The 26,068-nt window shown below is 36.7% G+C and overlaps 1 protein-coding gene and 1 long non-coding RNA gene across 4 annotated transcripts in view; one reads left to right on the top strand and one right to left on the bottom strand.

Moving 5' to 3' along the window:
- Positions 1-7,855, top strand: part of LOC127560027 (uncharacterized) — a 43,027-nt gene extending 35,172 nt beyond the window's left edge. The window contains exon 5 of the long non-coding RNA XR_007953253.1: positions 6,101-7,855. This is a non-coding gene — a long non-coding RNA (uncharacterized LOC127560027). The remainder of the gene's footprint in view (positions 1-6,100) is intronic.
- On the bottom strand, positions 384-25,718 carry MMD (monocyte to macrophage differentiation associated). 3 transcript variants are annotated; one of them, XM_051994250.1, is made up of 7 exons: positions 25,273-25,718; positions 17,724-17,805; positions 12,742-12,902; positions 9,109-9,183; positions 7,862-7,963; positions 5,739-5,808; positions 384-2,359 (listed from the first exon to the last, which is right to left on the bottom strand). In XM_051994250.1, exons 1-7 carry the CDS (start codon positions 25,296-25,298, stop codon positions 2,159-2,161), a joined length of 717 nt encoding a protein of 238 aa, XP_051850210.1. In that variant the 5' UTR covers positions 25,299-25,718; the 3' UTR covers positions 384-2,158. The 3 variants fall into 3 exon arrangements, with proteins under 3 accessions (XP_051850210.1, XP_051850211.1, XP_051850212.1); XM_051994251.1 differs by lacking the exon at positions 25,273-25,718 and adding an exon at positions 24,354-25,253; XM_051994252.1 differs by lacking the exon at positions 25,273-25,718 and adding an exon at positions 18,610-18,974.
- Positions 25,719-26,068: the final 350 nt, after the last annotated feature.

Here is a 26,068-nt window from a genome sequence, read left to right as displayed (position 1 = left end):
ATTTCAGCAAAAAGTTACTTTCTCTGCTTAGTAAGCAAGTCTAGTATAACATAGATCTCCTGGTATATCAAATATCCCACATATAAAGCTCCTTTGATTAAGGGGCATCCAATAATTATCTGTAATTTCCCTTAAGTAACTGCAGGATGAAAATGCCTACTGATGAGTATGTGTTGGAGATGTCATTTCAATTATTCAAAAGGATACTGGAAAGTTCCAGACTGTAAAGTGTTTATTTTTCCTCCCATGCTGACTATTGAAACAGAACAGGCTAGAATGTGAATTATAAATTCTGGATGAGCTCAAACTTAAAAAAAAAAAAAAAAAGGCAAAGGCAAAGCCTTCATTTTGATAGTGAAATAATTTAGAGACAATGGAACAACTCCAAATTACAATTTTATTCAAGACTACAGCAGGATTTTACATGAGTTTTAGTGGTTTTGACAGTGCTACTTTTGAACTGAGCAAAGGAACCCACAAAAAACCAGTAACATATTAAAACAAATGTACACAGGAAGGTATCAGGCATCCAGATGTGTAAGAACCATGCATTCAAAAGAGTGGTCTGTGATTGCTGTAATGGGGGCCTGCTTTAGAAATGTAGTTTTGTATTTACCACTTAATACTGTAGAGGTCTTCTGCTCATTCATTCCCACATAATTTACATAAATGTGCTGAGTTCTTAACATAGTAAAATAACAACAAAATTTATCCCTTTTGAAGCCCCCATGAAGAAAAAAATTTTTTTTACTACATTAGTGAGTCTAAAGTAGGTTATCAATGTTAGCTAATTCTCACTGATCAGGCCCATTAGTGGAAAACAGGCAATATCTGGAATCAAAACTGAAGGCAAGAGGTTGTTTCATTATTAAAAATACCAACATGAAAGAACAAGGGAATGGAGCGACAGTGTCAATCTTAATATAAGACATTGATAGAAGGTTAAGACATACAATAACATGCTAAACATACTACTACTATGACATTGAGTTGAGACTGGAACTGTGCAATGATTTTCGGTCCCAGGATGTTCAAAAATTTTTATAAGAAGAAAAGGAAAAATGTATTGAAAGATAGGAGTATAAGTGAATTGATGCATCTAACCACACAATTTAAAGCAAATTTCACACGTGAAGATAGTCAATACTGAAGCTAAACTACATCAAGTTAACCACTGGACACCAAATATACAATGAGCATTCAGTTTAATTCATCATAATCTTCAAGGTTTTCAGCTGATGGTTAACCCAATTTCCTGAATACTGACTTGATACTGAAGTATGCCCTTATCCATCATCATCCAAAAGATCCCTGAAGTAACAGTGGCAAAGGCAGAGGGAGAGTCAGATCTCCATAAAAGCTAATGAGGTCAAAAGAATTTTTCCATTACTACTAGACTACATTAGGTCAAGTGTCTGAAGCAGCATTGACTTTATAGATACAGGTTGGCAGGCAAGTTTTGAATCTGTAGTTTTAAAAAATTGGCAATTATTCGACATAATAAAACTGCTGGAAGAGGTATAATGTTTATAAATATGTGGAATGTTGACTGTTGGTTGCAGAGATTTGCAACCCAGATGAATGAATAACTGCATAGATGTCTTCTCAATGAAATTCTTTAAAAAATTTACAAAAACCTAAAGTTTCCATTTAAAAATAAGCACATTATGCCACAATGAAACATGGCAAAAAAACAGTCTGAATTCTGTCCATGATTCTTCACAAAGCTAATGGATAAAGTGGTAGAAATTATTTTTTAAAAAGAAAAAAAAATTGTTATTGCACTTAAGCACTGACTTCTTACATTGTTACTAATTTAGAAAATCCATGCAGTAAAATTGATAAGATTAAAATACAAAATTCTCATTTGTAAATATCCATTGGCCATTCTATACAGAATATTTCATGAGGATGGAATGGAATAGACAGTTAATACAGTATCTTATATGTTGAGGGGAAGAACCCAACCCAACACAGATCATAATTTCAATTCACAGTAATTATTTATATTATATATATATATATATATATATATATATTTAAAAATCTAGCAAAGTCAGTGCAGCTTTTTTTTTTTTTCTGTGCAATTATCTACTCTCTCCTACACCCAATTTTACAACTGAAGTAATACTGGTTTGGAGACTTAGCACAGAATCGATCATAAGTGTCGGATAAAGTCTGTAGGACTTCGGTAAAGGTATTTCCAAATGGCATAGTAATGTACTGCCGCTGCTGTGGCCACAAAAAGGTGCCAGATGGCATGGGCGAATGGAATGATGCCATCACTTTTGAAGAACACGACTCCCAAGCAATAAATTAAGCCTCCACAGGCAAGTTCTTGCAGCCCATCAGTGTTATTCTATTAGAGAAAAAAAAAAAAAGTTTTGACATTATTTATTGTGATAGAAGGAACCACCTGGAATTATTTCAAAATCAATTCAAAATTGAATCTCCATATGTTTAAAACTCTGAATTAATAATTCTGGTTTTATTACTCACTAACCCAGGTTTATTCTGACTTTGCTTTGTAATCTTGGTTCCAGTCTGAAGTCCAGCTATTTTTGTGCAGCTATTACAAAGTAATGCTTTCACAGTCCACTTCACATGCTCCAGCCAAACTGAACTTATTACTACTTTTACATGCCTTGTGCCTTCCTACCCTTGTTACTTCTGCTGCTACCTCTGCCTACAATAACCTTTCCTACTTCCACCTACTGAATTCCTACCAAGCCTTTTAAATTTAATTCAAATGCAATTCCTTCTTGGAAACCTTCCCCTTTTCTCTAGGTTGCTGATGACATCTGCCTTGTTGTACCTCTCAAATAAAAAAAAATTAAAAATTAAAAAAAAAAAACCCACAACAACAACCAAACACAATCTTACCCTTCACCATCCAAAAATTTACAAAAAGAGGTGTGCAGCTATTATTAACTTACAACTCGACTCTGAGCCTTGTTTATTAGCACACAATTTTATGTATAAAAATATTTATGGCAGTTCTTTTAGTGGTGGTGAAGAATAAGAAATTGAGGAGATGTTTATAATTGGAGAATAGCTCAATTAACTGATGGCATATTTTTGTGATGGAATACTGTTGTGCTATGGCAGATGATGAGCAGGCTGCTCTTGGAGAGATCTGGAGAGACTTTCATGGGCTGATGTGGGGAACATCAGCAGAACTAGGAGAATGTTTACTCACTGACACTGTTTGATGATCAATTGCACATGACTTGGCCTCAGAGGTGTAGTGATCCAGGACCTTTTTGAGGGACTTGTGATTAAGGATGTTATCCATCTCTCTAGGGCAGGGAACGGGTAGAGTCTGAGTGCAGATCAAGGTAAGCTTTTTGTTTTTTGGTAAACTTTCTTTTTCTTTCCCTTTTTTTTTATTTTATCTGTTTTCTATCAGAGCATGACTGGTATGGAAATATGTTTTCTATGGCTGCACATGTGTAGCCTTATTAAAATTGCCTTTTCAATGAAGGGCAGAGGAGGGAGAGAATTTGGAATTCAAAACTTAATAAGAAACAAATGTTAAAAAACTATTTCTGCAAGTAGTTGGGGAAAAATAAAATATTATTTTAAAAAAGAAGAGAGCATAGAGAACAGTGTCTTATGTAAACTTTTATCTCTTTCCAGCACCTGCGTAGTGTTTTCTATATAGTACTTTTCCAAAGGAGATATTTAATAGATAATACTGAATTGTATTTTGTTCCTCTGAGAAACGTATACTACCTAGAAAACCTTGTCTCATCAGATACTGGCATCCCTTTGAAAGACCATCCTCCATTGTTTACCAACACTCTTAAACTGGCATACAGTAAGATGCCTCACAACTTTTTTTCTGCAAATACAATCTATATTCTATTGATCTATCATGATTAAATCAGCAAGTGGGATGGTCTACTTAGTCCTAATTTTAATTTAACAGACATAACTGAATTTACCATAGTTTCCTGCTTCTCAAAGGGTTCAAATACTATTTAAAAACTATATTATAGACCAAAACCATACAAAATATTTCTATTAAGGTTTTTGGGGGCATTAATTCAAAGGCACTATAGGAAACTGCATCCACAACATGAACACCAACTAATACACCATGATCTCAGACAAAGCAAAAGCAAAAATATACCCAATTTCTTTGCCTCATTTCTTAAATATATATTGAGTGCAGAAATGAGTAAAATTTATATTTCTCAATTGATAAATGGTCAAAAGATATAAATAGATAGTTTTCAGAAGAAGTTAAAGCTATTGTTGTTTTTGTTTAGTCATTTCAGTTGTCCCTTCTCTTCATAATCCCATTTGGGATTTTTTTTTGGCAAATATATTGGAGTGGTTTGCTATTTCCTTCTGCAGCTCATTTTACAGATGAACTGAGGCAGATAGGATTAAGTGACTTGCTCAAAGTCACACAGTCTGAGGCAACATTTGAATTCAGGAAGATAAATCTCTCTGACTTTCCTATCCCCTGATTCCTTTAGCTACCTTAAAGTAATCACATGAAAAAAAATGTTCTAACTCACTATTTATTAGAGAAATACAAATTAAAATCTCTTAGATACTACTCCACACCTATCAGAAATAACAAATGAGGGAGGGGATAAGGGAAAAATAAGTATACTAATGAATTACAGTGGCATAATGAGCTTGTTCAACCATTCTGGAGAACAATTTGAAACATGCCTAAAAAGATATAAAACTTCATATCCTTTAACCCAGAAATACCACTGGGTCTATATCCCAAAGAGATCAAAGAAAAGCCAAAAGGATCTAAAAATATACCAAAAAAATGTATAGCAGATCTTTTTGTGACAGCAAAGAATTAGAAATCTAAGGGATATTTATCAATTGAGAAATGGCTAAAGAAGTTATGGCATATGATTGTCATGGTATATTAATGTGCTATAAGAAATGCTGAGAGGATGGTTTCAGAAAAACATGGCAAGAACTGTATGAAATGATGTAAAGGGAAGTGAGAAAAAACAGAAGACCATAGTGCCCAATAAGCACTATTGTAATGTTGTAATAATGATCAACTGTGAAAGACTTGGTAATTCTGATCAATAAAATAATCCAAGACAATTTCAAAGGATTCTTGATGAAAAAAATGCTAATTCTCCCCAGAGAGAGAATTTATGAATTGAGTGCAAACTAAAGTAAATTTTCTAACTTACTTTATTTTTCTCATTCTTTGGGGGGAAATATGGCTTATAATGAACTATGTTTTACATGATTTCACATGTATAATTGATATCATTGCTAGCCTTCTCAATGGGTATGGAAGAGGTGGAAGGGAGGGAGAAATTTGGGACTAAAATTCTTAAAAGGTGACTAAAAATGAATGATAAATTGAAATGTTAGATAAAAAATTAGGTACATACAATTAGTCTACCTTTTGAGGGTCCAGAAAAATCTTCAAAAGAAAGTAAATTGGGAAAACCATATTCAGGAAATTTTCATTCTATGAAGTAATTTATATCACTAGTCTGGGAAATCAACATTTTATCAATCTGATATATGCTTGGTAGAAATGATGTTTCCTCTATGCTTTTGGACAGCACCTAAGAATACTGTAGATAAGTCATGGTATTTTTTTTTTCTATTTCCATTTTCTAATTAAGGAGAAATGTTACATTATACATCAAACTGAGCGACCAGATTAAGGATCTCGGCAATCCCCTAATGATTTTTTAAGATCATGAGGTCATCAAAGTAATGATTACATTTCTTACCATTGATGTTACTACCAAGGCAGGAGAAAATCCCATTGTTAGATAGAAAAAGAGCTCGACCACTTTATACCTAGAAGAATAAAATAGTTATACCAAGTATGTGTATTTCCATCATACCAAATAAGATACTCCCATGCTTTCTTCCTCTTCTCCTTTGAAAAGATATGTAAATGTTTACATTTACCCAAACTAAAACAGTTTCAGTTGAGTAAGAATGGCAAAGAATTTTTAAAAGGTTTCTAACTCAAATCCTTATCTGACAAATGTCTTTTAGCAAATGTCAACTACTGTTAACTAAAATCCACTCTCCTACTTCCATTTTCTGATCCTATGTTTCACATTTCTTTCTGGCCAACATGTAGCCTTTTGTTAAGAAGAAAGGATGTATATTTGGAAGAACTGAAGAAAGAATTTTTAGATTATGGGCTGCAAGAGGTATAAGAGCAACTCTCTGGAGGTAGGTAGCAAAGAACAAAAGCTTTTACTCTGCAAAAGGTCCAATGGAACAGACACTCATCATAAAGTGACACAAAATCTAATGTCTCTAAGAAAAACTATTCATGTTTCAGTGGCACCTTATAGTTTATCCAATTTCCTTATACTCCTACAAGTAAGTAGTAAGGCATATCTTTCTATCTCCATTTTATAGATGGGAAAAACTTAGAAGCTAAATGACTTGCCTGGAGTTACAAAGATAGTAATTGGTGGAGCTAGGATTCAAACTTAGACCTGTTGCATCAGATCAAAGCCAGAATAGATAAGAGCTGCCCACTCTCATTATAGTTAGTATTCTTTGCTATCCTATAATGTTATCTCATTCTTGAAGTAACTAGATTATAATAGGGACTCTTAACCTAGGTTCTCTGAACTATATATACATATAAACACCCACATATACATGCATCTATATTTTTCTTTTTCTGAGAAGTCCATGGGTTTCTTCTGACTTCCAATGGGACCCATGACACACAAAAGACTAAATAACCCAAGATGACATACTATGACAAGGAAGAATATGTAAATGGAACTTAATGTTATAATTTCTGATGTCAGAAATAACAATTTTCATTTCAGCTTTTGAAAAGGAAGTATATTTAAAGATAAATGTGAATTATGTTTGGTTCTGGAAGTGTAACATTGAATCTAACAAATATAGTGTTTTAATATATTCTAACTAATGAGGACAGTCCTAAGCATGCTAATAATATTTCAAAATAGTGGAGACAACATGGCTTAACAGAAAAGACAGCAGAGTAGGAGACCAGAGTCTAATGCCACACATATGACCTTAGGATAAGTCTTTTCAACTTTGGGAGGCTGCTTGTCAGTAGCTATAAAATGACTATAAATGTTAGACTAGATAGTTTCTAAGGATTTTTTGGGGAGGAGTGTGTATTTTTAGCTTGTGGAGCAATTTCAATTTCATTAAAAGATAAAATACCCTCAAAATCATTATCATGTCCTGTAGACTTATGTAATCATAGTCAAAGTCCTGTCTTACAAATCAACTTTCTCTCTCCCTAGCACAAGACAACCTTCACTCTGGTCAGGTTCACCTTTTGATGTTTTCTCATCTGAAATGCTCTTCCTTTCTTTGCAATATATCAAAATTAAATTCATTGTTTAATATTAGAGTGATACTTTTTTGAATATAGTTTTTATTGTTTCCTTGTTTCTACAGCAGTCATTTCTTGATATTCTCTACCTCCTCCACTAAGCCCTCCCTCCCTTGTAACAAGGAAACATAGTTATAAGTGACAAACAACCACATCTGACAGTTTAAAGTCCTTTCAAGCTTCAAGTACATAACTTTCAATTATTTTTCCATTTCTTCATAAATTCATCTCTGCATACAAACAAATATTTTCAGCCCAGGACATCATGATTCTTAATTTATTTGTATATGTATCATAGCCCAACACAGCTGTTGTTCTTAATACTTTTTCTATAAAAACAATAATTTTTGTGACTTTTACATCAAATGGATCTAAGCATTTGTTGAAAAAAAAGTTTACACCCTATTTATGTATTTCTACTATTTTGAAATTGTAAAATAGGAATAGCGAAGTTGTGTATTTAAGGAAATTTATCTTAAAGTTAAATGCAAATGATCAATTTCTTACTTTTCATGGTAGAGAAATACATAAATGGTTCCTCCAGCTGCCATGAGCCAGATAAACCAACGCATATGAGATGCCAGGGGTCCAAGTTCACGGAGATTTAACCTAAAAATGTAGAAATGACAACAAGAACAGAAGTGATAAATGAATGGGATTAGTGTGTTTTTCTCCCCCTAACCATGAGAGCAGAAAATTAGCTACAGGAGATGCAATCGCAGAGGAGAAAAAGCTGAATGAAAAAAATGCTTTCAATATAAAAGGTGGTTGCAGGTTCTCTTGTCCTAAATATGATTAAAATTGGGTTAGACTGAAGGTAGCTGTTTGTAGGTACATCCCTCCAATTCTATTTAAGTGGGATGCTACTAAGGCTTCTTTCTTTGTTCTTGGCAATTATAATTGTGAGCATATTGCATTTGAAATTCAGAAAGCCTTTGATAAAAGTCTGTATGTAGATCACAGAACTATAGCTGCTATTTATTCAATGTAAGTATCAATTGCCTCATATGCTAGAATGAGAGGGACTGCTCAAACAAGGCATTCAATAAGTGTTTTTTCAACAAGTCCTCATTAAAAGAGTGCTGAACTCAGGCTAATTCTGGTTTTTGTTCCCCAATGTGAATTGGACAATTCTGGATCATGTTAAAAAACCAGCAGGGTTTGTTTTTATAGCACCATGTTAGTAAGCCTCTAAGAACCAAGTGTGTTGCTATAGCCAGACCCAGAGGCCAACTACCACTAGAAGTCTACAGCAGTTCCTGGCATAGCGAGATTTTTGAAGGAGATTAAAAACTTCCTTTGTGGGAAGAACTTTTTGTTTTTTAATCTACAAAGGCTTTTTTTTTTCCTTCAAAGCAACAAAGGCATTATTAGATCTGCACCAAAAAGAGATAAAGATCAATAATAGAATAAAATTTCTAAAGGTATTTAGTATTTAAAAAAATGTATTTGGAATATCATAGTTGCACAAGATTAATTTAGCAAGTAAGGAAAATGGAAGTAAGAACTAAAAGAAAAACCTCTTTTCTTAGTAGGGAATGGCAAATGAGTATATTCATTTAAGTAGATTTAAATAAATGTTCTGTAAATGGCAAAGATATATTTAAGAACAATTTTTTAAAAATAAAAAGTAGCATTTACTAAAGCTATAATAAACATCCTTGACAAGAACACCACAACAAAACACAGTCAAAAAATAGATACAAAAAGAAAAGAGAAAGTACTATTTTAAAAATAGAAAGTTAGTTTCTTACCATGGTGCATAGGAGGCAGCAATGAAGAAATAGATCACCATTCTATCGCACATATGAAAACAATGCTCCATTGTCCTAATGGATAAGATAAATAAATTGAGGTATATCTCTTTTCCCTAGAAATGATTCCTAGTAAATGTTCTATCGTGTTGCAATTTCCATAGCATTTTTGTTTTATTTTTTTCATGGTAGTTCCAAGTCTTTTTGTTCTCCCCTTTTATTTTTTTCTCTCTCAATAGTATTTTATTTTTCCAAACACATATATAGTTTTCAATAATCATTTCTGTAAGATTTTGTATCCCCAATTTTTTCTCCCTTCCTCTCCCAACTTCTTTCTCCCAAAGATGGCAAGTAATGTGATAAAAGTTAAATATGTATAATTCTTCTAAACATATTTCCATATTTGTTATGTTGTGCAAGAAAAATCAGACGAAAAGGGAAAAAACCACAAGAAAGAATAAACAAACAAATAAAATCCAAAGCAAGGTACTTCAATCCACCTTCAGTCTCCACCGTTCTCTCTTTGGATGTGGATGGCATTTTTCATCCCACGTTTATTGGAATTATCCTAGATCACTACATTGCTGAGAAGTGCTAAGTGTATCATAACTATTCTTCACAATCTAGTTGCATTTTTAAAAAACAAAATATTAGACAAACAGGTGAAACTTCTCATAAGGAATATTTTGTTTTTCTTAAAACAGAAAACGCATTTAGAGACTCAGTGAGATGAATAAACAAAAAAAAATTGAGCATCTTCTCTCACCACCTTGGTCTAGGAAAATGAAATATTTTTCAAATTCTATTTTATTTCCTCTAATTAAAATCAACTTATTTTGGAAGCAGAGATTTCATCCTCAATGTCTAATCTCCAATATGTTCATTAGATAATTGTTTAATTTCTAGAACCCATTTTATTCAGGATCTCTTTGAGGTATATATTTCTCTCTATGTCTCACAAAAATTTTTTCACAAGAGTTATTTGTGTTTTCACTGATGTAATTTTTAACTCTTCCATGTTTTTTGTATGTCATTTATCAGATGTGGTCAAATGCTCATCTAGTATTTAGGTCTATGATAAGGCAGCTCTTTAAAAGGAGATTGGCTGGAATAGTTCTTGAATGAGAGATCCTCCCTTGACAATGCTAGCCATGGTGTGTGTTCTGCTCACATAGCATTGGAGAACCAGAATCCCTCTACACTATGAGATAACAATTGAGCAAGATTGTAGTAGAGTTCAATATCACATTTTAAATAACATTTAAAAACCAATTTAACCACAAAGGTGAAAAGTAGGATTGTGACAAGAAATTGTTGGACCCCTCATAATCTCTCAAGTGGGAAAGTGATTGAGTAGCTAGGGTTTTAGCTTCAGTTGAGTTTGCTTATTAGACATGCCAAATATCACTACCATTTTGGAGTAAAGTGTTTGCGATCTTCTCCAAGACTTTTTTAGTACTTTAAAGGCAACAGTTAAGATGGAGCACTGGAATTTGGTTTTGCTCTTTTACTGTACTATGTCCTGCTCATTAAAACAGACTCAATGGGACATGGGAGTCACAGATGGGACCACTAAGAGCAATGAATCTATTCATCTCATAACCTTTGAGCTAACTGAAGGAATTTAAAGAGTCAAGGAAAGGATGATTTTAAGTCTGTACCAGATCTTTCTCTTAATCCACTACTTGTACCTCAGTGTAAAGAAGCAAATTTTGCAAGCTTCATTAGATGATCCTTTCCAAGCCTGTCCTCCTCCCCTTTCCTTGCTGTGGACATACCACAAAGTAGCTGTACTGTACAGGATACTTTACAGTCACAGTTTCCTATGAAATGAGGTTGTGTATTGATATCTGAACAAACTTTTAGGAAATGGAAAATTTCAGGAATTTTATTTCATGGCTTATGGTGCCCTTTATTTTGCATTCTTTCCATTTCTCTAGTTCATGGCAAAGTGGCTCTAAATAATGTGAAGTAAGCATCTATAAATCTTTATTGATTTAGAAATCAGAATGTCAAAGTAAGCCTACTGAAGTAACCACAAAGCATTTACTTGTGCCAAGATAATAAATTACTATGTTTATTGACTAGCCTCTAGGGCTTTGGAGCAGTATGACCCAAAAAGCCAAGGAAGTTTTTATTTCTTACATCTTGATAGTTTTTCTCTTTCTACTATAGTCATTTTGGCATCTGTCTTATTCTGTTTCTAATAACCTCTCCCCTTGTCCCCCAAAAAACTATTAAGCAAAAACATCTATTACAGTGACTGGGTCTGACAATGTGTATAATATTCTATCTCAGTGCCCTGTCTCGCTGTTGGAAAGAAGGAGGTATATTATGTTTCACTTTTTACTTCTAGAACTTCTGTTTTCTTATAGGGATCTTTTTATTTATGCTGTGGGAGCCTGTTGTGTGCATTGTTCCTGGTCTCTTGGTCTGCTTATTTTGCTCTGCATCAGTTTATACAAATCTTCCCATGTTTCTCCAATTTCCTCATACTCATCATTTCTTGCTGTACACTATTTCATTATATTTGTAGTTTGTCATTTTTTCTAGACATTTTTCTAATTCTTTTCCTCCAGAAAAATTGCTATGAATATTTTAGGTTATATGGCACTTTTTTCTGTCATCCTACTCACCAGACTCAATTTAAAGTTCTTGTATCTGTAGACCGCTGAGAAGAGGAGGCAGGATTGTAGAAATGAAGAAAGCCCTGAGCTTGGAATCAGAGGCCTAGGGTTTAAGTTTTGGTTCCACTATATAAAGCTCCTGTGACTGGGAGGCAATTACTTAACCTCTGCTGACCTTAGCTTTCTCCAATGAGGGCTTGAACCCCTGATCTCTGTGGTGCCTGCTGTGAGACTGTGAATAGTGGAAAACCTAAAGGCTCTTCATTTTGAAATCTATGAATTGCCAAATCTACTTGTGTATTGTTAAACACTTGAAGCCTATTTCCTAAGGCAATTTAAGCATTGGCTTATAGGCCCTTCACTTGAAGATTTCAAATTCAGAATTTTTCTCCTTTAAAACTTTGAATGTGGGTTCTTGATGGGAAGTAGAATTCATAACTGAAAATATCTAACCTGGAAGAAATTAAATTTTGCTTTTATTTGAAGCATTTTGTAATAGTTGGTTGTTTTGGGCTATTTAGATAAGTCCTACAAATCAATAGGTAATTAAAAATAACCATTGACAACATTTGAAGATTTGCAAAGCACCAGGAATATGTCCAATAAATGACTGTTGATTGGTCAGTTTACTAGAACCTAATAACTTTACAAAGCAGAAAACATAGGTATTATTATCCCCATTATATAAATGGGGAAACTGAGGCTCAAAAGAGTTAAGTTACCTGGGGGTCACATAGCTGATGAGTATCCAAGGCTGGATTTGCTCTAGGTATTCCTAATTACAAATCCAGCAGTTTTTCTGCCAGACTATACTGTTTCCCAAAATGGTTAGTCATCTTGCTTTTGAAACTCCCTTTTTAATAAGGATTTAGTTCTTTTAGGCTAAGAGGTCATTTAATAATTATTTTTTCCTGCCTACAAAATGGCATCATTTAATCTTATTTTTGTCAGTAGATTTTTAGTTCAAATGGGTTCATCTACTAAAAGAACAGGGTGTTTGCCATACCTTAAGTGACTCTTTTTCCATGAAACAATGTGAAACACTGTGGAAACGATGAAGAGGGCACATAGGCCCATTCCATAAATCCATGCTGTGATCTTCTCCCAACAGTCATCTGATAGCCGATGGAGGAGGGCACTGCCTACGATAGCAGGAACAATGAGGAGCTATGGAAACAGCACAGATAAATACTTAGGTTTTATTAAATTTAGAACTTTGTTCCTATATATTTCCTATGTGTTCATATCCATATCAGAAAAATAAAACTTCAAAATGACATAAATTATGCTTTTGGATAATCATAACAAAGACTGTATAATGTTGAAGATTCTCGAATTGGCTATTGTTATTAATGTTCAATGTCTGGCAATTGCATTACCCACCCTAATTTATGAAATTAAATACTGTGATTAGACTTCATCCTACTCCCTAGACTCAATTTAAAGTTCTTGCTTAAAATACCCCAAATAGTATTTTTGTAGTACTATGTAAGTCTTTTTGTCAAGCTCTGGGACTTTTTAACAGGCTCTCTCTTAATATGAAAAAGCTCTCCCTTAAAGCCCATTTATGGAATGCCATTGTAAAGAGAGACCAGAATCTCAGAGGTAGAAGGAATTCTCTTTTTTGGTTCATTTTCTATATTCTCTGCCTGACCCAAATTTTTAAAAATATTCATATCATAAGGGTCTTTTATTACCTACTTCCCAAGGGAAATAAGCAACCTAATATCTAAACTAGAAAAAATTTAATTCTGCATATAAATTGTAAAGATTTCCACTGCTTCTCTAACACAACTCTCCTTACTGCAACATCTAAACTTGATGCACCTCATAGAACATGAGGTCATACCCCTCCTCCGAGTCCGAGAGGATTTCCCATTTAACTGAACAACTTCCTCTTCAACTCTTCAGTGTGGGGGCGAATTTTCTATTTATATAATATGAGTCTGTTGCTTTTCTTTTGAAACTTACAGAAGTAATAACAAGTTAGGAGTGAATGGAGAGCTGAAACACATATTTTTAACAATGGTTTTAGCTTCATCATAAATACAACCTGTACAGAATTCATATTATCTAATAGTCTGTATATACATACTAGCTTTTTGTGCAAGGCTAAAGTAAGGCAATTCTGCTGGTACCATTAAGGCTACCTTTTCAAAAACTCAGTATCATGCTTATTTTGATACACAAATATTTCTAAGGATCATTTTCCTTGGTTAGTACCACATAAATAAGCTACATAAGTTTGTGTGTATTTTTCATCAGTATGTTCCATATGGAAAAGCTAATATATATTTATGTTCAAACAAGGTTATAAGCTAAACTTTCATTTTATTCTTGGTAACTTAATTATACCCCAGCCTAGATGTTCTTAGTGGCTTATTAGTAAATAGCTGTCATCAGAATCAATAATGTTTTCAAAATGATTGGGTTCATTGTATATGTGTGAGAAAGGGGAGGGAGGTACAGTGACTAAAAGGCTGCCTAGAAGTTCCTATTGGCTTTTGACCCATACTTGCTATGTGTCCCTAGGCAAGTCCCTTAAACACGTAAGTGTTCAACTTCATGACATGGCATGACCTCCCTGATGTCACAGTCTCCTTTTAGAATAACAGACAAACAACAACCTCTGTGAGTAATAATAGGAATTGCCCCACTGGGGACCCAACTAGAACTGGCCAGTTGGGCAACATGGCTCTTTCCTTTTCATTTCTTCTTCTTTCTTCTTTCCCTTCCCTTCTCTCTGTCCATAGGATATCATACCCTTACAGAAAAACATAAATTTTGATCACTGCTAGACTTCTTTCTTAAGATCATTCCTTAAACCCAAGTCACTCTGGCTTTCATGAATTGGCTGAGCCCCATTTGATCATTGTTTGGGGCCCCTGATTTACTCAGAGTGAACATAAATAACAATTGTGTCTATGTTGGCAGGAAACTCTGAGGGTCTTCCCCTTCCAGACTGACATATATATATGTATGTATGTATAGACTAAGCAAAAGAGACCATTCTCTGACTCATTTCTTACCTAGCCTTACTCACTGAATGGGTGCAGCCTCAGTCAACTGAGACCAGTTGAAGACCTTTGCTTAAAAAGGCCAAGGTCTCCCACTGCATCCAGACCTATCTCCAGTCATCCTGATCTATATCTGAACCCCTGGATCCAGATGGCTCTAGAGGTGAAATTGAGGCAGGTGACTCTGCATAGCCCTCCCTCATTCAATGCAATTCATTTGTATGTCATGGCATCTTTGCCCTGATGCTATGGTTCTCTTTGAAATCAAATGACAAACAAACAACATCTATGTGTTCCTGAGCAAGTCCCTTAAACACTCAGTGCATCAGGCAACTTTCCAAAACTAGAAAAATCCAAAACTAGATAATTTTCCTCACTTAGAGGCTCCTGACCAATGCTAGGTCCAGGCACCTCCTCCTTACTCCTAACAAAAGAACAATTTACACCTTTGTAAAACAAAGGGGCTGGACTACACGATCTCTCAAGTCTCTTTGGCTCTAAATTGTACAATCTTTAGTGCAATAGGGACCAAGTTAAGCCATATGGCATTTGAAAGGAAGTTTGAAACCACAAGCAGGGTAGCACCTCTCCTGTTACTGAAAATGTACCACTGTCTTGAAACTGGGACCCAGTCCAAAACCAAAATACATTGGCGTATCATGAGCCATAGCGTTCATATTATGGGACCAACCTTAAGGAGAAATCATCTTGAAGAGGGGAATCTTTTTGAATTTTAGAATTTTATCTCTTTAATGGGAGATCTACTAGAACTAAATATTCTATTGCACTTAGTATTAAAATCCAGTTCCTAATAATAACATGCATTTAACTGGTGATTTATATCCAACTATAAAGGACATCCAAGTATATCTCCAGTAGAACTTGTTTTAGATTGCTTAGGTAACAATACTTTAATCTTGGTATTAACACAGATAGAAAAGAAGCTTTGTGAAGTTTGGTTTATCCTGAGCAATGAACAAATGACTTAAAAAAGAAAAAACTTAACCATTACTGAATAAGAATACTTGATGATCTACCCTTTGATCCAACACTGTTATTACTGGGCTTATATCCGAAAGAGATCATAAAGAAGGGAAAGGGACCTCCTGTATGTGCACGAATGTTTGAGGCAGCCCTCTTTGTAGTGGCCAGAAACTGGAAACTGAGTGGATGCCCATAAATTGGAGAATGGCTGAATAAATTGTGGTATATGAATAATATGGAATATTATTGTTCGATAAGAAATGACCAATAGGATGATTTCAGAAAGGCCTGGAGAGACTTACATGAACTGATGCTGAGTGAAATGAGTAGGGCCAGGAGATCATTATAAACTTCAACAACAATACTATATGACGACCAATTCTGATGAACCTGGCTATCCTTAGCAATGAGATGAACCAAATCAGTTCCAATGGAGCAGTAATGAACTGAACCAGCTATGCCCATCGAAAGAACTCTGAGAGATGATTGAGAACCATTACATTGAATTCCCAATCCCTATACTTTTGCCCACCTGCATTTTTGATTTCCTCTACAGGCTAATAATTCTACAATATTTCAGAATCTGATTATTTTTGTACAGCAAAATAATGGTTTGGTCATGTATACTTATTGTGTATCTAACTGATATTTTAATATATTTCACATCTACTGGTCATCCTGCCATCTGGGGGAGAGATTGGGGGGAAGGAGGGGAAAAATTGGAACAAGAGGTTTGGCAATTGTCAATGCTGTAAAGTTACCCATACATATAACCTGTAAATAAAAGGCTATTTAAAAAAAAAGAAAACTTGATGATCAAAATAATCCAATCATAAAAGGTGGTTTGTTAAGGAATTAAGGAAATTTCACATTTCCTGAGAGAAAGACAGGATTTTATAGGGGAAAGGATTTCATAGATTCAAAGAATTTATTGTTGGAATGGTATTCAGTAGCCATCTAGCTTAATCTATATCTAAATAGGAATTTCAGCTAGAACATACCAAGACAAGTAGGTATCCAGACTGTTCTCAAAGAACTTCAATGAAAAGAAACAAGGTAGTCTATTCTACTTTTGGACAAGTTTGCTTTGGGAAGAGAATTTCCTAACATCAAACTTTAAATATCTCTCTTTAAAACTTCACCAATGGTTAACTCAGGGGTCTGCCATTTCTGGCCAAACAGAACAAATCTAATTCCATCTTTATTTGACATCTCTTATCCCCATTCAAAATTCCCTTTTCCAGGCCAAATATTTATATTTTGGAAATCATTCTGGATAAAAAATTCTGATGCTTTGATATCCACTCACTTCAGCGATAAGGCAGTGCATTTTTTTCTTCACTGGCTAAAATGATTGAATACCCTTTTCTATTCTCTAAGAGGGCATACACTATTGTTTTTAGTTCCCAGTCTTATAAACTAACTATTGCTTCCTCACAAGTACCTGGTATTTGCTTACGTTTCACTTGTTCTATTTTCATCCAAAAAGATTTTTTTTTAAATAAACCCCCATGCCAACTAAGCAGAGAAAATAAATTATCTTGGACCCAAACGATCTAGATCAGTCTGCAGTCTGAAAGTAGGCACTGAATTTTAAGGGGTCTTTGAGGAAAATATAGTTTCCCAATAACTTTTACTATTTTAGGCCAAAAAAAGGAGTTAAAGCACATTTGAAAAAGGTAACATATTTCATTTTAGACTTAGTATTCTTCTTAAAATAATTCTTTTTATCACTAAATTATTATTCATTTTATAAAGACCTCATCAGACAGAGAAGGACAGGATAAGCCCCTTTAATTGAAAGAGGACTGCCGTTTCCAAAGTGACTCAATGTTGATAGTGTGGCAGAGTAAGCAAGCATAATTTTGCCACTGTCTTTTTGACTCACAGATTGCAAATTCTACTGGCTAGGTATTTCAGATAATACAAAGAACCCCATTTCTGGTCACTGGGAAGAATTTAGAGGCTGGCTGAAGAGCATACTCACTGCATGTGTGTAACAGTTAGCTGCATGTTCGTAGCAAGTAGGTTTATAGCGGCTGTTGGCTGGGGCCCGATGGTTCATAAACCTAGTAAAAACAAACAGACATCTTGTTAGGAAAGCAAAGGTGAAGAAAGGATAAGGATATCTTGTATGTGGCAGATAGGGAGATGGAGATTAGAAATGTCTACTTTCAAAACCAAAATATAGGAAGTTACGGTAAAAAGGCAAGTAAGTGGTACTGAACTTGGAGTCATGAAGACCTGAGTTCCAATCCTGCCTCAAATGCTTGTTTAGTGGTTTGACACTGGTTATGTAACCTTAACCTCTCTCAGTCTCAGTTTCCTCACTTGTAAAGGGAGGTTAATACTAACACCTCTCTCATACTGTCAGTATCAAATTGATATGATGTATAAAGTCCTTTGCAAATCTTAGCTAAATAAATGTTACCTATTTTATCTAATAAATACTGGGAAAAAAATAAGTTACAGTAAAAATATATGCTAAATTGACAGCAAAAGACTGGTAACTTACTTATAGTTTGTTTAGCTAAATGTTCCTTTGGTTCCTTTAAAAGAAAAAACAAGATCTCCCCAACCAACATCAAATATGTTTTTCTAAACTTATACAAATGCATACATAGGACACTCTTCTGGTCATTAAAACCCAAAGAAAGATAATGCATTTGAATGGTTTCTATTAGAATATTCAGGTTAGACACCCTTCCATATAAACATCCTCAGGTGTTTTCTACACCTAATTTAGGTCTTAGACTCCTAAATCCACATGATTATCAGGGATTTCCAATTTGTTTCTCAATATTAGATTCCAAAGAACATGTTCCCACACTGGGCAGTGTAAATAAATGATACTTTGCTAGCTCGGGCCTAACCTTAAGAGGTAGACTGTCCTCTGTTCTCTGCATGAATAAGTGAGGTAGGTTCCAAATCTCACCAGGAGTACCCATTACTCTTCTTTTATTCCATCATTAAGCTGAGTTTTCCTTCATACAAGTTTCGTTGACAATTTGAGAAAGTTGATTTAGCACAATCAGCATAGAACGTCTTTTCTCTTCAGAGGCTGGCTTTCTGGATAGATGAACAAGACTAACTTATGTCTAAAGGGAATCCAGGAGGTAATCTGCAGGAGCTTGCCTCACATGACAGACAATTACCAGTTCAAAATGAGGAAACATATTTAGGCTGCTGTAAGCAAGATCTAGCATTTGGATTCCAAGCTATTAAAAAAACAAAACCTATTTTACGCACAGATGAAACCAAACACATCCACTGTAGAATCAAGTAGGGTATGTGGTCTTGAGAATGATGCAAAGCTTTCAGTAGTGAATTTTTATGTAGATTGCTCACCTGCACAATTGATTACAATTTGATTAATCTAGATTGGTTGAGGTGCTAATCATTTGGCAGGCAGTCAACACATATTTGTTAAACTGAATTTATTACTCTGTTTGGAAATTAATTGTTAGAGAACTACATAGTGAAGTCAAGCAAAATGCTTTTAAAGTATTCTCTCATGTATTTATGTAGACTTCATGCAACATTTTTGGCTCCTAATAATCCCTCAAATAATTTTTGCTAATTTCCTTCGGGACCAGTGTGTTGCTATATAGGTCTTATTAAGAGAAAAGAAAATAATTATACTCTAGGGAAAAGTGCTTTAAAAGCGTCCAAAAATCTAACACATCATTAAGTTCAGACATAACAACATATCTGTAAGTAAGCACACCCTGCAAGGAACAATTTTATAGGGTAAATGGCAATGCCCCAGGATGGTTGAGGTTAAATTAAATTGGCAGCTTTCAACCTAGGGTGGAGTAAGGAGAGTTAAAACCACCTACTATCAAGATTAATGCTAAAAGAAAAGTTTATATTATTGTTGGCCCACAATTAGAAATACAGAGACCCTCACATAGAAAAGGATACAAATTGTCCTAATTTTTTTCTAACCACAATATGACATGATGGATTTACACAGAATGATTTATATTATCCCCACCTTGAATGATGTATATTTGAATTCTGGTAATCTGGTCTCAGACACCTATCACTTCCTAGCTGTATGACCCTGAGCAAGTCACTTAACCACAATTGCCTCAGTAAAAAAAAAAAAAAAAAAAAAAAAAAAGTTTAAGGGAAAAAATACTATATCCATTTTCTCTTCTCACTTTCTCACTCTCCCCCAATACCTTAACTTTATCTAATAGATAACGAAGATATGACAATAAGATTATCAGTTACTCTCCTTCTGAAAAGGGGTTCTTAATCTGGAATCCTTGAACTTTTTAAAAAAGGGGTTGATAACTATATTTCAATATAATTGGTTTTGTTTGTAATCTTACATATTTTATCTTATGCATTTAAACTCATTATTTGGAGGAGGGGTCCATCTCCATCTGTCTCACCAGAATGCAAAGGAATCCATGATACAAAAAAGATAAACAACCCTTGAACTAAAATAGTTCTTTTTCTCCCCTTCAAAAACTATGTCTAAGGTTTTATTGGAAACTTCAGCATCGTTGCTCTGGAGAAAAGGTTTTGAAAACAATTGTGTTGTAATTTCCCAACTTCCTGCCAATGTCAAATCTCCATTCTTGTGCCAAAAAAAAAAAAATGCACCTAGGACTAACCAGAATAAAAATAGAATTAAATTTGATATAGAAAAAACAGTTCTCACACAAAAATAAAGATCAAGAAAGGATGTTAGGTGTTGTGTAAAAAAAAAAAAAAAAAACCCACAACTTCTACCATGGATACTGATATATGCTACAGGTTATCTAATAGTCTATCTTCAGTAAGAAAAGTATCACCTTCCTGTAGAAGAAAAAACAAAACCAAACCTGGGTAAATGATGACCATTTACAGAGTTTAATCAAGGCAAAATGGATTAAGTAGGGAACATTTTAATCCTTCATTTGATTCCCCCTCCCCCACCTTTTACAGTACTTCATTCTTTGGTGGGTGCCATTGTTTGTTTTCTGTCCCATCTGCCCAGAACAAACCCCTCCTGTTGCTTCTCCAAAACCTTTTGCTCCTTCCAGGCTGCTCCATCTTCATCCCTCCTCTCTATTAAAATGTACGTGCTCTGGAATTAATTTTGTTTGATTATGCATATCTGTTCTTTTAAATAAGGAGGTGAGAAAAGGGATTTTAATTTTAAGAATTAAAGTTAAAAAAAAAAACCCAACTTCTGTGTGCTTTCTCTATTCTTTTCTCACTGAGCTATGGAAAAATGCTACAAAAACTGATTCACAATGAAATGTGAATAGCAGATATATCATCTATTGGCTCTTCTAGGACCAAGAATCTAAATTCTACAACCTAAAGGGATTTCTGAAGATTATAATGTGTGAATCTAAAGAACACATCTCCAATAATGAATAAGAAGCACTATGGCAGTTTGAGGGAAGGGAGCTAAAAAGGAGGAGGGGAGGCTGATCCAGTGCTCTCTAAATTATATTACATAGGCAGCTGCTTAGATAGATGTAATATCATCCCTCCCCCACAGTTAGACATCTGATACATTATGTTTTGAAATAAACACAAAATTAAAGAGGAATACTATCCATAACATTTAATGCCTCTCTCTTTACTGAGGCTTAAAAAAAAAAAAATGGGTGTGTGGAGGAGAGAGTGATCAAGATTCAAGACCAGCAGATTAGTTCTGGTTCTTGGGCTCCTTCTTTCTAAAGTAGGGTATTTTCTGAAAGCAGTTTTGCAAATCATAAAGGATCTCAGAGGATTAGTAAGAAGAATGTCCTTGCTCCAGTAACATTAATACTATCCCTATCTTACCCGGAAAGTGATACTCCATAACAATTTTGTTTCTCAGAGACATACTACCTCATTTCAAATTAGAAAACTTTTGACCCACCAAAAAAGTGTCTTTTAACAGGGAATAATAAATTAGCCTTGAATCCAATCATCTGTTATGAATAACATCAACCTGCCACGAATACTTCCATACTTCTACATATTAATTGTTTTTTATTTTGAGACATTATTGAGGGAACATTTCCTCAAGAACAACTTATATTATCATCAGGGATTCAGACTATAAATTGTTCATTAATATGATGGACTAATGGCTCATACAATTTGACCCTCTCCCTTCCCCAAATGATTCCAGCAAGTGCTACACCATAAAAAAAATGAAGTTAATGGGGAAGTGGAGTGCTTGAGTACTCCAAACAATCACATAATATATCTATGGTTAAGAAATGGGTCATGCATCTTTTGGGTAAAAGTAGTACAGTACAAATCAATCTCAAAATCTCAAGGGAAAGGCAGGGGAAAAATCCAGAGAAATAGGAGAAAATGAAAAATCAAGGGGATTAGGGGTATATGATCCTGGAAGAAATACTGCAGGCATTAATAGTAAAAGGAGTTTGGAAGAGGAGTGGCTGGTAATTATGTCTGTGGTGGGTAAACAAATATGGTCATTCTGGGATTCAAATAGAATTTTTATATCTCTAGATTTTAGCACACCAAGTATAACGCTCACTACAAACTATGTAGTAGGCTGAATTTTCTTTACAACCCATTGGTTGTTGTAGAAGCCTGACTATTCTGGAAACCGACCCAAAGTCAAAATAACAATAAAATTTCCATCGTGGACAACCTGGTAGAATGCTTAGTGTTTTCTTATTATATGCACAGATAGAAACTACAGTTTAATATAATATCTCCTAAACTAATTTGGCCATGGAATGCTTTGGGACTTAAAATATATTGAAAAACTCATAAATGCTGACTTAGGAAGGATAGAATAAAGTAATTTTTGGAGTAAAAGAGAAAATTTAGTCCACTTTCTAACCACCCCCTCCCCCCAAAAAAATTCCCAGAATTTGTGATACATAGTCTTATTTTAAAGGAAAAATCTCAAAAATTTTTATCAGCAACTTTTTTGTTTTTTAAATATTGCTAGCTTCTGGTAGGAGTGTGGTGGGAACACATTTTGAAGAAACCCTAGTCTAATGAAATGTTTTCACTGAAAATACTTCCAATACATGGAACTCTATATTTTACATATATGTAAATATCCTGACTATTATTATGGCTTGAGAAATACCTTCCTTGTCCTTCCCTCTCCCACAACCTACTCCTTTAAAGTATGTACCATAGTATCCTTGGTATGTTAGTATATGAATTGGGAAGATAGGACACTACTCTCTTTTGTCAAATGAGACTTTTCGGACATACTGTATTCTTGAATACATACACACACATCTATCCAATGAAAAATAGAAGTACATTTTCTGTGGAATAACAATGAATTATGGGATGTAAAGAAAGCTGGGTTACACTTAAGATTAAATGTAAAGGCCACTGGGAGAAAATAAAAGACCATACACAAACCTGGAGGCAGCGATTTCAGTAATATGCAGATCCTTTCTCAAATCGGAAAACCAAAGAAGGTGTAAAGAATAAAGAAAAGCAAAACCAAATTGAATAAACCACAGAACAGAACAGGCCCAACATGCACTTTATTTTCTTCCTTTTTGTCTCCACACAGGTTTGTTTTCTCAAGACTTAAACCCTAACACATCTTTCTCACTATAAAATGGTAGAAAGCTTGGTTTTAATTTAGGGGTGCTGATAGAAAGCTCCCAGAAGGGGCAAAATTCCCAGACAACCAGTTGACTGAATACTCTTTATCACTAAGAAATTAATCTGTCTTAACCTGTCATTCTCCTGGCAGATCTGACCAACCCCATTCTTTTTCATTTTGGGATCCTATAGCTTCTGGATGAGGGTGAAGGTGAAGAAAGGAAGAAAGCTAGAAGCCCTGACTAGTAAGGAGTAGGTGGGGGAACTAGAACAGAAAATGTCAAAGAGGATTTTTTATTCAGGGATAAATTGCCCCCCCCCTTTTTTTCCTGCTACAAATAAAGTTCAACGGTCTATAAACTTAAATCATCAACCAACACTGGTCCTCACTCCAGTGAAATCATTAAAAGGACTTGAAATAGCAACTCCTAAAATTCTATTTCTCTAGTCTTAAACGACAAAGCCTTTTGCTGCTCACTCCTCTAAAGTGCATAAAAAGGGGAAGTCTGCGTGATCCAGTCAAAAGGCACATGGATGAAGCGTGGCAAGAACCACCGGATAGGTGACCCTTCACCCACTTAAATTAAAAAGGAAAAATTTTTTCCCCTGCACCCCCAACTTCCTTTCGGAAACTATGCGCAAATCCCCCATCGGTTTCTACGGTACGGAAGAAAAGAAGCCCGGAAGCAAAGCCAGGCTCCCTCAGCCTCAGTGGGATCCTAACCAGCTCTTCCACGAAGGACCAGCCGGGGCTTTCCCAGGAAGGGCTGGGCTCATTCTTCTCATTTCCTAACCCGCGAGGGCCAGAGCAGGTCCCTCACGCCGAAATTAACGTTTGCTTTCTCTGTGCCTAAGAATAGCACAGACTGAGGATGCTAAGCCAAGGCATGCGGTGGCAGCTAGGACTAGGCGCATCAGACGCCGCATCAGCCTGACTCAGTTTACCTCCCTTCCCCCACCTCAACCTCCCAGCTACGAAAGGCGGCCCACAAAGCAGCCAGGGATGCGACAGAGCTTGAGAAATGCAGAAAGGCTGAGCAGCCCCGGCTTTGCCGTTCGGAAGCTTTACCTCGACTCCATGAGCTGCAGCCACAGGGAAACCACTGCCTGGGCCCTGGACCCCCCGCGAGTCCGGTGGTTATGGATGCAGGGGCCAGCCTGGAACTAGGGGCGACTGGGGGGAGGTGAACTGGGAGAGGCAGAGAGAGCTGCGCTCAGACCCTGCCCCTGCAGCCTGGGACTCCCAGGCCATATAGGGCGAAAGAACGGGCTCCCTAGCGCCCCGCCGTGCGGCTGTACGGAGATCAGGCAGTGGGGACTGGGATAGGAAGGGGGGAGGAGAGTGATCCTGGGAGATCCAAGAGAACCGCTGTGAACAGCTCCTGGGGGCGGGGTGGGGAGGGAGGAAGGAGGAGAAGAAAGGAGGATGAAGGAGAGAGGACAAGGAGGAGGAAGAAGAAAAGAAGGAGGAGGAGGAGGAGGAAAAAAAGGAGAAGGAGGAGGAGGAAGGAATCCCTTCTGCGAAAAAGAGTTCCACTGGGGACATCCTACTCAAAGATAGGATCCACAACGAGAGACCCTCTGAAGGAGGGATGAGGATCAGCCCTCGAGGGAACTGGGGGAAAGATTGTGGAAACCGAGCTAGGATCCACTCCAAGAGATGAGAGGGGGGAGGGATTACTCTCGGGGGAAGAGAATCTGGAACCAGAGCTGAGATCCATTCGTGGAGATCTACCAGCAAAGGGTGGAACGGGATCGCCCCTGAGGAAAGATTCTGAGGCTGGAGCCGAGATTCACCAGCAGGGGGTGGATTGGAATCGTCCCTGGGGGAAAGATTCTGAAGCTAGAGCTGAGGTCCACCAGTGGAGATGGAGTGGTATTGTTCCTGGGGGACAGATCTCGAGGATTAGGGAGCGAAATGGAATCCTCTCTAGACTGGACGAGAGAGACGGGGCAGGGTCGGGATAAGGCCTTGAGCTGATGCTCACCGCTGGAATCGGCTCTTGAACCGCATGGATGCTCCGGGCGCCTCGGGGTCTCCGCCTGGGCTCTTAGCGTGGCTGGCCCCGCGGGCTCAGGGCCCTCATCTCTTGGGCTATGGCTCAGGTTGCTCCGGACACAGCCCGCTCGGCCGCCCGCCCCCCGTCCCCGCCGGAGACAGCTCTACCGGGCTGGGGCTCCACAGACAGGGCCGGAGGGAGGGCGACGGGGGCCCGGGCCGGGCAGGCCGGGCGGCGGCTGGGGAGGCCGCTTAAACAGCCCAAAGCCTCCCGCCTCCCGGACTCCCCCGCCCCCGGAGCCCCGGGCCCCGCCCTGGAGCCCGGCCCCCCAGAACCTCAGCCCCACCTTCCGTGCGTGCCGCCGCGTCACCGTCCTATCTAACCAATCAGAATGATGAGCAGCCGCGGCGGCAAACCTGTCATTCATTCTGGTCGAGCCTGGGGGAAGGTGGTGGGGCTATGAGTGAGAAAAGAGATAGAGCTGGGAATGAGAAGGGGCGGGCCAAAGGGGAAAGGGGTGGAGCTAGAAGCGAGGAAGAAGTAAGAGCTGTAAAAGAAGGGCGGGGCTAAAGGGAAAGGAGGTGGGGAGAGGAGAAAGGATAGAGAAAGACTTGAGACGCGAGGAGGCTGGGCTAAATGGAAAAGGGCAGAGCGAAGAATAAAGATAGAGGAGGAGCTGGGGAAGAGGGGCGGGGCTAAGGAAAAAAGGCGTGCCTAAGATGAAAGAATGGGAGAGAAAGGGGGTGGTGATGCTGGTAAGAGGGGAGGAGGCAAACAAAGAGAG

Source organism: Antechinus flavipes, chromosome 4, assembly GCF_016432865.1.
Source record: "Antechinus flavipes isolate AdamAnt ecotype Samford, QLD, Australia chromosome 4, AdamAnt_v2, whole genome shotgun sequence".
Classification (NCBI taxonomy): Eukaryota; Metazoa; Chordata; class Mammalia; order Dasyuromorphia; family Dasyuridae; genus Antechinus; species Antechinus flavipes.
This window is presented reverse-complemented; position numbering and strand designations above follow the sequence as displayed.

Coding starts and splice junctions, on each gene's coding strand:
- MMD (XM_051994250.1), bottom strand. CDS start 25,298: ATGCGGTTCAAGAGCCGATTCCAGCG. Junction 17,806..25,272: donor TTCAAGAGCCGATTCCAGCG/GTGAGCATCAGC, acceptor TGTTTTTACTAG/GTTTATGAACCATCGGGCCC. Junction 5,809..7,861: donor GTATTTCTCTACCATGAAAA/GTAAGAAATTGA, acceptor TTATTCTTCTAG/GTATAAAGTGGTCGAGCTCT.